Below are 14984 nucleotides of genomic sequence, written 5' to 3'. Positions count from 1 at the left end.
TTGCCTATTCTCTCTTTCTCTCTGACAAATAAATAAAAACAAAAACAAAAAACCCCAACAAACATACAGTTCTTTCAAATAAATATGACTTTTCCTAGCTAGGACCTTCAGAGTTCAGTTGTGTTGTTTTGTTTTTCTCACTAAATTACTACCCTTAGTCCTAAGCAGGTTTGGGATTACAATCCCACCTTTGGGGATTTTGTATTTTAAATTACTGCTAATATTATTTCTTAGTCTCGACCTGTGATCTCAATTTATTTTTCTCCCTCTTCATTATTTTTATCAATATCTGAACACAAAATACAAAAATTTGACACAATTTCACTTGTTTTATACTGCATGTCCTTTTCAGAAGGAAAGAGAGCTACAGTTCTAACAGTGAAATTCGTGAATTTGAAAAGGAAGCAAAGCAAAATAATAAAAGCTGGGGGTGCCTGGGTGGCTCAGTGGGTTAAAGCCTCTGCCTTCGGCTCAGGTCATGATCTCAGGGTCCTGGGATCGAGCCCCGCATCGGGCTCTCTGCTCAGTGGGGAGCCTGCTTCCCCACCCCGACTCTGCCTGCCTTTCTGCCTACTTGTGATCCCCCTCTCTCTCAAATAAATAAATAAAATCTTAAAAAATAATAATAAAAGCTGAAAACAGTAAAAGTGGAAGAAAAAAAAAGATCAGATCACAAAGTTTGAGGAGAAGATGCCAGAAATTCCAGTCTCAAACATAGTCAACCCTGGCTCATAATGTTCAGTTAGCCACTTGGAAAACCTGCATTCCGTGTGCAATCACAAACAGAGCCCCAGACGGTATTCAGTTTTTGGTTGCTTTAGGAGTGAGTGACAGCAGTGACCTTGGTCATAAATGACAATCTGCTGAATCATAGAAGCTGTGACCACTGTGCCAACAGCAGAGGCTTCCACCTGAGACAACTGCGCATGAGTGTCAAAAAGGAACTTCTTCACGTGGTCAAGCTTATGTGTAATGTATGTGCAGGTACTCAGGATTAATATAGTATCTTAAGCTTTTAAAATAATAGAACAACAGCTATCATCTATTTAGAAAGTATCATGTGGCAGGCATAAAAGTATGTATGTTCATTTATATATATTATCTAATTTAAACTTGGCAACAGCCCTGAGAGAAAATATCCCCTCACCTGGATTTTACCTGCAAAAAATGGGCTAACAAGGTTCATCAACTTGCGTCCAGTGACAAAGACACTCAGTGGCATAGCATGGCTCTGTGTCTTTCCAAAGCCTGTGGCTTCAATCACTTCACTCTACTTGCACCTCCAACTGCCCACTGGGGTTTCTAGAATAGTTTTATTTATACCATCTGATTGTTACCAAACCCTAGAGATACTCAACAGTGATACCACTCACAGATGAAACAACCAAGTTTCATAAATAAATTGTCTCAGCAAATGAGTGTCTAAGCCAAACAAGTTAGTCTGAATCCTTGTCCCCCTGCACCATATTAGCAACGAATTCATTAGAATCTAGACAATAGATAGAGCGCCTCCAAGCTAGGTCATGTACCATCTTCCTGAGCTACAAGCTATAAGGGCTGCTTCTCCCCAGTGATACCTTGACCTGTTGTCATCAGTTCTCCAACCTTTCCCATCTCTTTATTCTTCATCTCTATATTTGTATCTGCCTTGGTATTATCAGGTGTCACAGGTCAGGCCAACGGGGAAACCAACTCTAGAAAAAATTCTGTTAACATCGCTTCTCGGTCTTTTGGCTAAGATCAAGTGAAGAAATTTTGTGAGCAGGGGGTTGTTCGGGCATGTGCTCTCAGAAACAATATTTTTAAGGGTTTGAGGGAAGCAGCATTGGGCAGACAGAGATGTTGAATTGAGATGCAGTTACATCTCTGAAGTTGGGATCTCTTCAGAGATGTTCTAAATTGAGGCAACAAGACAGGGCTTTATACCTAGGTACTGACCACTCATTGGATATGGGCTGACCTGCGGAGGGGTATAACTAGGATGAGGCACATCCCTAGAGCTGAGGACATATCCTGGGAGGGGTTTAGCAGTGAGCCTCCAGCAGGCAATAGTCTGGGTGGCTGGGGGAATGAGAGCCCCAGGACTGAAGGACGGGACTTGCACTGCACCCCACAGCTTGAGCTACATCCACCACAAAGAGGATATGGCATTGAAAGGGGCAGGGTCACACCTCTGATGAGAAAGTCATTAGACAGGTTCTCCAAATGATCCGGATGATTTAGTCCTACCAGTTTGAATGCTTTCTCACTAATTCATATACTTTCTCAATCCAACCAACCGAGCTTGGTTCTGCCTTTCGGCCTTTTGGGCCTTCCTAACTGAGGTACCTTTCTACATCTCCAACCAGACATCTCCAGCCACCCCTGGCTAGTCCTGCCCTCTGTGTGGCCCCCACATTACCATCCATCCTGTCCGATTCTTTCCCCGGTAGGTGACGCTGCTCTTCCAGCTGCTCCCAGCTCAGCCGGGAGCCTATGCAAATAAGAAATGGAGTGTCCAACACTGACCTGTAGGCAGGACCTGGGCCCAAAATGTGTTCTCTTTAACCAATGCTCTAAGAAGACGTTTTAACTTGTATGTTTTGGAGCGAGGCTACACATTTCCCAGTTTTACTCAATTTTCTTAGACCAGTTACTTCTCGGATTACCTGAAGGTAACTGACTTTAAGACGTCGAGAATAAAGGAAGACTTGACTTCCTTATATGCCCAGGTTGGAAGTAGGTAAGGGGACAATATGATGAGAAATCTTAGGAAGTGGTAACAAGCAGAATAAAGACTCTCCCAATTTAAAAAGAAGCTATTATAAATATTAATATAACTATTTTAATCATATCCTTAGAGAAAGAATATATAATACATAAACTATGTGGATTATACCATATATAATAATGTATAATATAAGATGTAATATGTTACATTAATACATGTTATAATAATTATATTAATTACAAAATATTATATTATATGGTTGTTATATGGTTTTTCCTGTTACATCCTTGAGAAGAGTAGAAGAGGTTTTCTGTTCCCTTTCTTCATCCCCACCTCCCAGTGTTTAAAATTGGTGTAAATGTAGGTAAGTACATTATTTCAACTAAAATATTTCATGGAAACTCAGAAAAATCAGAATTACTTAAACATTACTTGTAATTATATAAAGATTTAAATCAAGAAAACACAGTTTGATAAATGTAAATATATAAAGAAACATAAGATTTTGGTGTTTTCATATATAACCAAACACCAGATTCCAAATACCAATGAGCTATAAGAATACATTGTACCCTTTATAGAAAACTTTGGGAATCACCGGAGTCTAGGTTGAGAACAAACTTGTTGTTATCAGGATATTCCATGTAGCCAAACATTAGCATACGACTTGCTATTGTATCTATGATTGCTTCTTAGTAAGAAAAATTTCTCAGCCAATTATATTTGGAGGTCTCATCACTAAAAAAAAAAGTTGTCGTGACTCCAGAGGCAAACTGGAATGCATTTGGGTACCATCTTCTATCTAAGCATAGAGGTAAGTCATCCTCACATTTTATTTTATTCTATTCTATTCTATTTTTCTTTTCATCCTTACATTTTATAAAGGTCTGAAAATAAGATAAGATGAAATAATTTCATTACATTCAGATGAAGATACGAAATAAGTAAATATACTTTAAAAATTATAATTTTAAAACAAAGTACTGGAAGTAAAAAGAAAATTAAGCCATTAACAGACTGTGATAAATTCTTGACTGGAGATTGGGTTTCAAGAGTATTTTTGTTTATTAGCTTGAGGAGATACTAAGTTCTGTTATAATGGTAGACGCTGATGCATTGATAAGTCTTAGATTTCAGAAACCTCTTCTTTAGAACATATAAGTACCAATCATCTAAATTCCTACACTGAAAGTTGGCTCTTATCCTATCTTAGCACGCCTGGTAAACTTTTACTGTTCAGGCTTACACTGTAAATACTGGTTTTAGGTTTTCCAGAATCACAAACATAGACCAGAACCACTCATTTCACTCCTATTAGTGTTCAACTCAGATAAAATAAGAAGAAAAAATTTTCAACTTAGAGCTGCTTTAAAATCTATTTTATACAATCTCAATGTTTCTGTGCCAGGGATTCAGACTGGAATTATATTAAAACAAAAAGTACCACACACTCAAGTGCACACACACACGCACACAGATACACACACACACAGACAACAATAACAAAAGTACCTTTTATCGCACCAGGAGTCTTGAAGTTTGTTTTTATCATATCCCACCTATTACAGTTACTTTTGGAACTTGTCCTAATTCAATCAGAATCAACATCAAACACAGCTTTCACCAAGGGAACTTCCAACTCAGCTAGCAGCATTCTCCTTAAAGTATCCCTATAGCAACGCCTCTATAATAGCATATTATTCTCTCATTCTTTAGCCTTACCCCCTGCTTACTGACCAAATGCACCACTCTCCAATGCCAGCATTTCTACAAAGACAGTTTTTCTATCGATTTATAAAAAGTGCTTCAGATGCATTTCAGGGGAAAAAAATAACACCTTTTCCTGCCTGTACTTAGGAATTCAGGCTTATTATGTCAAAGTCTTAGAAACTTTTAAGGCTTTTTGTTTTTTGTTTTTTTTGCTTGAAAAGAAATCACTCATGTTATTAAAAGTCCCAAATTACAACCTCGGATATATATGTAAAGTTTTAAGAATTCTGGAGAAAGAATTAAATGAATTCTTTATAGACAAATATTATATTAACATTTAATTTCTCAGGTTTATTTTTACATAAAAGTTAATCTTATTCCTTAAGTTTTTTATTTTCTTACTTAATTTCTTAATCTTCTCTTAGTCTTACTTATTTCTAGTTTGTTCTTTGAACTTGCTGGAATTTTATCCAAATATCTAATATTGTGACACATCAAGTAAAAATCATAATTACCACATTAGAGATATACATTATAATTATAGCAAGTTACCAAGGGAATCACACTGACACACACACACACACAGTTTGTATGTGTGTATAAACAATATTAAAGAATTTTGACATTATTTAAATACATAAAATATTAAAGAAAAAGCCATACAAAAGAAAAAAAAATAGGCAAGAGAATCCACAAAGACTATTTCAAAAGTTCCCTGTTAATGCTTCCTAAAACAACTTAAGACTAGATCCCCAAGTGAAAAATGCTTACTTTTTTTTTGTGGGTTGAGATTTGTGTGTCTCTCCAGGCTAGAATACAATAATTTCTTGACCTAGGATTTCAGGGTAAAATAGAAATCAGTTTTAGCCATATTCATGGCTGTTAAAATGACACTATAATGAAATTAGTGATAGAACTGTTTTCATTTCTCTGTCCCATTTAGAGGAAGGGATGTTTACTGTGATACCAAATTTGATTATAAAGTGTGTTTTTGAAAAATGTTAGCTATTACCATGACTTACAGAAAACAACAACAAAACTACCATTTAGTAGAGGCAGAAATGGAATGATTAATTTCCTCAGAAGTAAATGTTTAGCTCTGGGAAAGCAACAGACCTAATTTGGGATCCCCAGCGTTAGCATTTACTATGAGACCTTAAAGAGTTGACTCAGCCATTTTATGCCTCAGTTGACTTATTTGCACAAGGCAGATGCAAATAACACAATCCCCACAAAATTGCTGTAAAGGTTAAATTAGGTAACTTACATAAATGTTTGGTCCAAAGCTTTCCATATAGTATTTATCATCAATAATGGTTGGTTTTTGTTGCATTTGTTTTCGCACATTAATTTAAATATGATAATAAAAGTTTGTGTTAAGCAAAAAGAACTGACCGTTGCTTGCTTTGATTTTATTTCTAGAATACATTGAACAAAATCAGGAAAATTAAGAAATTTCTATAAGCCAGGAGAAACTTGATTTTTATTTATGTCTTTTATCTTTACTTGCTTCCAAATACTAAGAATCAGAGCTTCGTGTGAAGTGTAAGACATTCCAACATAGGTTTACTGAACAAATCTGAGCCATGAGGTCTGACTTATCTTGATATGTTTAGGGCTAGTGAGTAAGTTACTTAACTACTGGGAATAAAGAAATCCCTCCAGCCTTGAGATCAGGGCTTATCCCTCCTCCTATAAGGGTTTGTCCTCCAGTAGAGCAAGTGCTATGATGAAAAGTCAACGGAAGGTGTGGACTTAACAGTATTCTTTGTGTTTACTGGCACTTCTGTTTTATCATTTACTGGGTGGGGAGGCTGTTCCTTCTCACCCAATCCCAATATATGCAATACTGAATTTTCACCCTTATTATTCTTGAAATTCTCACTTGTATTCATTCAAGACCAAAAGAGTCAAAGTTTGCTAAACTTACCACTTCAAATTTTCCACTTATTCAGATAATTCTGTTGCTGAAAAAGGGGAAATTTTAAAAGGCTCCTCTAAAAAAGGGCATTATTTTTAAGAAACACAGAGGAAAAGAAGACAGATTATTTGCCATGGATTTACAAATAGGATGTCTTATTTTCTCAAATTTCTCATTTCAGCCTTATTTTTACTTGCTAAGCAGCTATTAATCACTAAGGGCAAGGAAATGTGGAGATGACAAGTTAAAGAGGGTTTGCAGTCCTCCAGGAAGACCAAATTTCTTTACTGACTTTAAGCAAGATTTGCTGCACACAAATTATGTGCAAGATACAAACCGGGTATACTGATGATTTGGGGGGCAGTGGAAGTGGACAGGGGTAAAAAAAAAGGAAGATACAGATCCTAAACCTAGCCTCTTTGTGAACTTGGTACCTTCATATCTCTGTATTTTTTTTCTTCCTACAAGAATACAGCACTATGTGTGTGTCAGGTGAAGAAGCACATAGAATAGCCTCATTTTTATTTTATTGCTCCCAAAATTTGAGCCTGTGGTGCCTGTGGGAACCCAGAGTGAAGCACCTCATCGTGTTGAGATAAGAATGAAAGGCCAGCAAGGAAGGACTTGGGCAAGAAGATGTTGGCTTGTTTACCAGTAATATGTTCTCTCTTCTCAAGCTAGAGCATGGAAACAGCATGACCTTCCCTTTTCAGTTTTGTCAAGGGCAATCTTGTTTCTTTTCAGGAAGAGACAATAATACCAACATAAAGGAAAAAAAAATCTGGTTTAAAAAATAGCAACAACAAAGAAGTGTGATAGGAAGGATGTGCAAAGGGAGCACAGGAAGAGGCAAGAGCAGTAAAATGTCTCGTTAGAGACAATTTTAGTCCAATCCACCACTGTTCAAGTTATACTAAAAGCACGGTTAAAATAGCACTTTGTCAGTAAATCTCAAGTTCATGGTACTCTAGGATAAGGCTCAGTGGAATTATCGAAGAGTGTGGCTGCCAAATGGACATCAGGCAGGAAGAGAAACCACAGGTTCACTTTCAGCAAGGTGTCCTTACAGGATTACTCCACGTAGAGCTTGGCCTGACTCAAATATTAATTTCACAAGCAAGTGCAGTGATAAAAGGGACTCTCACCATTTCAGGGTGTCATTTCAAGCCTGGAAAGACAACCCACAAACTCAGTTTTCTTGTGGCCTATAAAGTAGCCTTTGGTTGCGGACATATTATTTCCAACATTAACCAAATCATGGTAACACTCAACAATGTAACATTTTCCTTTCTCACAATATAAAATTACATATTCTTCTGTTTTCCTAACCTCCTTAACTCATATTTTTCTTTAATTTTTAATTTCTTTAAATTTTCGTTAAAAAGGTCTTTATCAGTGGATTGTTTTACAAGTGTATATATATATATATATATTAGATTATTCTGATGCCTCTATTAAATTATTTGTCTCCATTTTTTGGAGACATTGAGTCCTTATATCACTCGGAAACTTTTCTTCTATCATGATGCTTTTAGTCTGAAATTCTCCAGCTGTCCCAATGCCAAAGAATTATTGTTAAGAGTAACTGAATTTATAGATTTTTCTGAAAAATCCAAGAACATAGTGATTCTTTATTAAGTTGTCCAAAAAAGTTTCTTAAATGCTTTCTTTAAAAAAAATGAGAGAGGTCTGATTCTTAATGAAGATAATCTTAGTTGTATAAAAGAAACATAACAACGAGGGGAGCAGATATTCAAATACAACAAAATATTCAAATACAGCAAATATTTGTACGGTACACTACCAAGCATTCAAATACAAGAAAAGGCTAAGTGAGTTGAAGCAGTGTGATAACAGGTAAGGAACAAGCCAAGAATGGAATGGAAAACATTCTTCAGAAAGAGACGGCAGTCTATGCAAATAAAAATGAGAAAGAAGGGCACCTGGGTGGCTCAGGTAGTTTAAACCTCTGACTCTTGGTCTGGACTCAGGTCATGATGTCAAGGTCCCGGGACTGAGACCCGTGTGGGGCTCCATATTCAGCAGGGAGTCTGCTTCTTTGTCCCTCTCTCCCTCTCCCACTGCCCCTTCCCCTGCTTGTGCTGAGTTAGGAATCACACACTCTCTCTCTCAAATAAATAAATAATTTTTAAAAAAATGATAAAGATTATCTACTGAATGGCTTAGGCAAAGCCAGAATGCAAATTAAGATAGGAAAATCAATTGAGAGATTCACTTCACACCGAAATAAATTCTAAACAGTTTAAGGACTTAAAGTAACTGTAACAAGTACTTGAAAATAAGGTAAACATCTATGTTTACCAAATGAAGAAGCACAATCACGGCCTAAAAGTAATAGAAGTTGCATAGATTTCATCGCATAAAAATAAAAAGTGCACACTCAGCAAATTTTAAACATAATTAAAGACAAAGAGTATATGTGTAAAATATTTGCCAAAAAATATAATAGAGTTAAAATTTTAAATAAAATCAATGATAAAAACATAGATTTTATTCATTTATTTATTTTATTTTATTTATTTATTCGACAGATAGAGATCACAAGTAGGCAGAGAGGAAGGCAGAGAGAGAGGAGGAAGGAGGCCCCCAGCCCCCGCTGAGCAGAGAGCCGGATGCGGGGCTGGATTCCAGCACCCTGGGATCATGATCTGAGCCGAAGGCAGAGGCCTTAACCCACTGAGCCACCCAGGCACCCCCAATGATAAAAACTTAAAAGATATACTGCATTGTTAAAAAGGTATGAACAAGCAACTCACAAAGTGGGCTTTTAAAATATGTGAAATAACTTTTGAAATTATTTCAGTAAAAAATGGATATTAAAACAATAAGATACGCATAAAATCCAGGGGTATTACTTTTTTCTTTTGAAAGAGAGAGAGGGTGGGAAAAGGCAGAGAGGGAAAGAGAGAATCTTAAGCAGGCCCCATGTCTAGCATAGAACCCGGCACAGGACTCAGTCCCCTGAGATCATGACCAGAGCTGAGCCATCCAGGGATCCCAATCCAGGGGTAATTTAAAAAAAAGAAAAAAGAAAAAGACATTCTTTGTATGTCTTTTTGTAAGAGCCACAAAAAGCTCTTATTTTCAATTATTAAAATGAATATTAAACAACATGGGTTTCCCATAACCTCAACATTATGGGAGATCATGGGTAGGTTAGTTATGGATTTCCCATAACCGCAATATTATGGGAGATCAATGGTTCTCAGAATGTCTGGATCAGCCTCACCAGGAACTTACCAGAAATATCAATTCCCCAGGCCTAACCTACTACACCTATGGAATCAGATCAGTAATCTGTTTTAACAAGAGAGGTGATTCTCAGGCACAATCAAGCATAGGGATCACTGTGTGCATCATAAACTGTATAAAACGCTGTAGCACAGTGATAAAACAGCATGTGTCCAAAATGCCTGGGTTAAGCTCCAGCTCCAACTCTTGGGCAAATTACTCAGACTCTGTCTTTCAGTTGCCTCATCTATAAAACGGTGATAATAACCACATACCCCGCACAGGCTGTTAGGAAGACAACTTGAGCTAATATCTGGAAAACATAGGAAATAGTACGTAGTATACAGTTTAGTCCTGTTGTTAAATACAAATAAGAAAACAAATAATTTTCTATTTAAAAAGGGAAAAGACCACATTAAAAGTTGTTTTTAAATAATCAATAATTACACTGTTAAAACGATACATCAAGTTGCATACCTGTACTGGGATCCTAGATAAGTAAACAGCTCATGAATGATGAGATGAACAAGAGAGAGAAAGACAAAAGAATATATGTAGGTTGCATCCAAAACAATGTCAAGTACTCTGACGAGAGTCACACAAAAGTAATTCAGAGAGATAACCCTGAAGTGTGAATTCTTATGCTGTCTCAAACAATTTGGGGATTTAAAACTTCTCTCTTTGATGGTAAAAATGCGCTTGTTTGATTTTCTATGCTAATAAAGTGGCTGTACAAACATGGCTTGAGCCCATACTTTGATATAATAAATAACCCTTTATTAATTCATAAGTGATTCAAGTATGATCTTAGCCTGTCAAGAAGATATGATTTCAGTGGTTTCAGTCTATTAATACTTACTTCTCTGATTTACAGTTTAATACTAACATAATTTCAAAACAAAAAGTACAAGTCTAGTAATTATTTCAGTGTTGTCTAGACCCTGTCTGACAACTCCACTGAATTCTTCAATTATTTAGCTGTTAATAATAACTAAATCATCATGAAGTCACAGCAAAATAAATGAAAAACACGATCTTATATTTTCTATTTTTAAACATTCTTGCTCAAGACTAAGATAATACAAAACTTAAAATGTACTAACACTTATCCTATATTATGTAGATATTTGATCGTCCAAAACATTACAGTATCTTTTATCATTTTCTAAAATCTTTTGAATATCTGGCCATAAAACATTTCCTCTATCACATTCCAAATATGTGCCCTTCCATCTCTTTATGATTTTCAGCTTCTCTCATGTGAAGAGAATAACGAGGGAGCTCCCTGTGCCTTTGGGGTCAGGTAGATGGGGAATTCACTGAGGCTCATGAAGAACAGAGGTTGTTGAAGAACAAAGCAGTCAACTTTAACCTTTTGATGAGTCCCAGCCTTGTCATCATTAGGGACAGGACTCACTGAGACTATCTTGAATCTTTAGTTTCCTCACAGTACAAGGAATGATGCAGGGTTCCTCCTATCCTTTATCCTTAACAAATACAGGATGGGTGGTTCTCCACCTGTTCCCACCATGAAGTCAGACTCACCCTCTCATAATTCCTCCCACAATCGCAGGTAATTGACATGATGGGATTCCTTTCCTCCTACAAATTCATAAAGTGCTATCTAGGAAGGTTCATACCCTAGGACCATGGCAAGAAATCTTTTCTTTGTTGCCTACATCACCGACAAGGGAAAAACCAAACTCCTATCCACAGCAGTATGGAGACTCTCAGTAGGTGAGCATCTGCCAAGACATTCCCCGGTCTGGAGGGATTTGAGTGACATCCCTTCTGCCCAGTCTCAAGAAGGGATAGACATGGGGTGAGTCATCCCTTTGGTTGAAAAACTAGAAGGGAAGGGACTGGAGTCAGAAATGAAACTGCCTCTTCAATCTGACTGTTAATCTGGTCCTTTTGACAGAGGTAAGAATACAGAGATATTTTTCAAACAAAAATTTATCTCAGTGACCTAGTTTCAATAAATTTAACCAGTAAACTTTATCTTACAATGTGTTAACTCCTGAAAGTCCTCTTAACCCAATGTAATGGCAATGCTGTTTTGAGGTTTGTTTTGTTTTTGTTTTTGTCTTGAGAATGCTTAAGAACAGGAAACAAAGTACCCATGACTAGACTTGCTCTTTTAAACTACAGCCTTGGCAATGAGTTCTAAGTGAGAACTGGCACTTCTGTTGAATCTGAGATTTCAGAAAAGAAAATCAAGAGAAGAAAGAAAAACAGTGTTTAGAAACAAAAAAGATCCAAAAGATTCCTTAAAAAATGGAGCATATATGTGTGTGTACACACTGAAGTTAGAATGACATAAGTACCGTCCTTTGGATGCATTTCATAACAGCTGCAGGATGAAGGGGAGAATATATATTTAACATACATATAAATATATATATATAAATTAAAAATATATATGTATACACACACACACACACACACACACACACACACACATTTTTTACCCTAACCAAAATGGGGAGGGGGGGCACGCATGCTACCTTTTTATGAAAAATGGTGCAATTTAACTTGTTTGCAAATCTGTGACTGTAAAGTGCCCACAAGAAGGGAAGAAGAGAAACTGGTGATGGAAACAAAACTGTCTAATTACAGCTATATTTTTATTGGACCAATTACTATGACAGAAGGGGCATTTTCTTTGCTAGAAACAATATCAGCATTTTATTTTCTCAAATATTTGGGGCTCAAATAACATGGGGCTCAACTTTTAAATTGCTTCTTGTTCACTTGTTATGAGCAACTAAATTGTTATTTTAATGGGTTTTTAAAAAATGTAATGCTAGTTTGTGCATCATCACAAATTTTCACGATGCCCTTGAGAAGACATTATCATGTTTCTAGGTGCAATGACAATTTTCTTTTCTGTCACTTCCTGAATAAGGCAGGGATGGGGAGGGCAGCATCAAAGCCACAATCTTGGACTGGCCTTTTGCCTTAAGCATTTTAGAAAGTGAGCAGAAATCAATATTTTTAAAAATAAAATGTCTACATCTTTAATGACATTTTTTAATGCCCGGGTGATATTTCTTTTGTCATTACATAACGCTTAGCATTTTACAGTCATACCAAGGTAATTTTTACTACAATCTGCATAAACTGAGGTTGCTACAAAGTATTTTCATATTTTGCCAATTCTGTTAATGTTCAGTTCTTCTCAACCCCCTGTTAAAGGTGGTGTCCATTAATTAGACACATTCAAAATGCACAAAATCAAGTTAGCTGTTAGAACAATTCACTTGAGCTGTAGACGTCTTGCTTTTGTAAAACTGCACATTTCACATGCCTCATGGAGAAATTATTCAGATTAGAAGGGCTTCAAAACAAACAGAATAAGGGAACTGGTAGGATAGCAGAACTCTAGAATTAGAGTACTTTGGACAGGTCAGAAAAACCTGTATTTCCAATCTGTGACGTGCCCAGTATCATGAAACCAGTTCGCCACAGAAAGCCAGAAATGATGCTTATTGCTGTCAAATACCCAAAAGCTCTTTTGTTCTGTAATTGGAAAGATTAGCTACAGAAAAAGTCTTTCTCTAAGGGTGACTCACTTGCTGCTAGGGGATGAGGAGTCACCTCGAAGGGGAGGGAGAAAATTAAGTCATGTAATGCCAAAAAACTATAATATAAAATGGATCCCATGAATTTTGTTCATTGGTGTTCTCATGTGTGTTGATGTGTTTTCCTGGCCATTTCGTTCACTGGGATGGGTGGGGGAAGTACCCCAGAATAAAAAAATATCTCAGCCAGGAGTGAATTCTGAAGCAGGGAGTTGCTTTTGGTCCGATGAACATTTCAGGAATGTTAACACCTGCTGGGAGGTGTAGGTCTTTTTGTCATTCACACCTCACTGTCAACTGCTCTAATTAGAGGAAGGCTTGCTGAATAGCCTCAGGCAATGAAAATTAAGACGTGAAGAAAGAGAAAGGAATAGTTTTCTAATGGTGAGGCCCTTAGAGGTGGTTTAGGTCTCCAGAGAGAAAAGCCGGAGAGGTTGAAAAAGTAGATTGAATTCCATTTCTCACAATTGTCCCTCCCTTAGGTGGCCCCAAATTGTCATTCTCCAGTTTTGAATATAGGAACAAATGTTCAAGAAACTTTTAGAAAACTCATCCTCAGGAAATGCTAAGCACATAACCATAGGACTCTCACAAATTATAACTTCCTTATGAATTTGCTCAAGATTTCCCATATAAAAGTCCACTACCTGGGCACTCTCATATACATGTTCAAAAATCAGGTCAATCATTTTTTAAAAAACTGATTATCAAAGTAATTGTGATAATAGCATCAACCTGTCCTAGAATAACATTTATCTGAGAAGGCAAACTTCCATAACAAAGAAACGGAATGGGTTCATTTTCAAACAGGGCAGACTATCCCCGAAGCTCTGTTCCACCTGCTGGAACCGTAGAATATATTTTAACTTTACCAAAAAGAAAAAAAAATTAGTGACATTCATCCAAGTTCTGAGTCATCTCTTCACCAGTGACAGCTTCTTGAAAACAAATGACAAGACCTGAGTGAGCAAGCATCTCCTCGTTCCAACCTGAGAAACTGGACACTGATAAGGTTCTGTAATGACAACCTGAACCGCAGAACAGGGGTAAGAATGAACAGAGACGAAACCTACTGTATGGAGGTTTGTATACGTGTATATTTGCAGAGGACTCTTGGAGAGCTGCCTACCATATGTGCCTAAACCTTTGTAGAGCAAAGCCCCCCCCCGCCCCCACACACTCAATACTGCATGGGTATCTCCTCTTTGTTTTTATAACTGTCTTTCCTCTTCTGACTGCTAATTGCTTGAATTGGACAAAAGAGTTGGATGTCCTTTATCTTCCCTCACGCTCACTGCTGTCCGGGCTCTCTTCCTGTCTTGGTTAGTTGATTTAGCTTAAATAGTCTGGTCATTGGTCCCAATATCCCCTCATTAACTGCACTAAATGAAGCTTTGAGGGCAGAGAAGGGGATGAATTTGACAGGTGAGGAGTCACAATGAAGCTGTTTAACGGCCACAAAGTCGTTTCTTAGGTGGTACAAGCGGGACATCACCTGAAGGTATGATGTTTAACTATGTTCCTAAACAGTTATTCAAGATATTTGAAGTAATCAAAGTGACTTGCCCTAATGTATAAGCCAACTGCTGCTTTTTGTTTTGTTTTGTTTTTATTTGACAGACAGATCACAAGTAGGCAGAGAGGCAGGCATAGAGAGAGAGGGGAGGAAGCAGGCTTCCTGCTGAGCAGAGAGCCAGATGTTGGGCTCCATCCCAGGACCCCGATATCATGACCTGAGCCGAAGGCAGAGGTTTTAACCCACTGAGCCACCTAGGTGCCCCCCTAGCTGCTGGTTTTATCAGGAATA

At 37.2% G+C, this 14984-nt stretch overlaps 1 protein-coding gene across 11 annotated transcripts in view; it reads right to left on the bottom strand.

The window, feature by feature from the left end:
- Positions 1-14984, bottom strand: part of SYNE1 (spectrin repeat containing nuclear envelope protein 1) — a 469526-nt gene that overhangs the window by 395823 nt on the left and 58719 nt on the right. Inside the window, exon 1 of one of the 11 annotated variants that reach the window (XM_046005233.1) lies at positions 4223-4277. The exons of the other annotated variants lie outside the window; for them this stretch is intronic. Coding sequence (XP_045861189.1) covers positions 4223-4262 — 40 coding nt within the window. The 5' untranslated portion in view covers positions 4263-4277. Of the gene's footprint in view, positions 1-4222; positions 4278-14984 lie in introns of those variants that run through there. 11 annotated transcript variants of the gene reach the window in all.

The sequence above is a fragment of the Meles meles genome, chromosome 5 (genome assembly GCF_922984935.1).
Source record: "Meles meles chromosome 5, mMelMel3.1 paternal haplotype, whole genome shotgun sequence".
In the NCBI taxonomy this organism is placed as follows: Eukaryota; Metazoa; Chordata; class Mammalia; order Carnivora; family Mustelidae; genus Meles; species Meles meles.
This window is presented reverse-complemented; position numbering and strand designations above follow the sequence as displayed.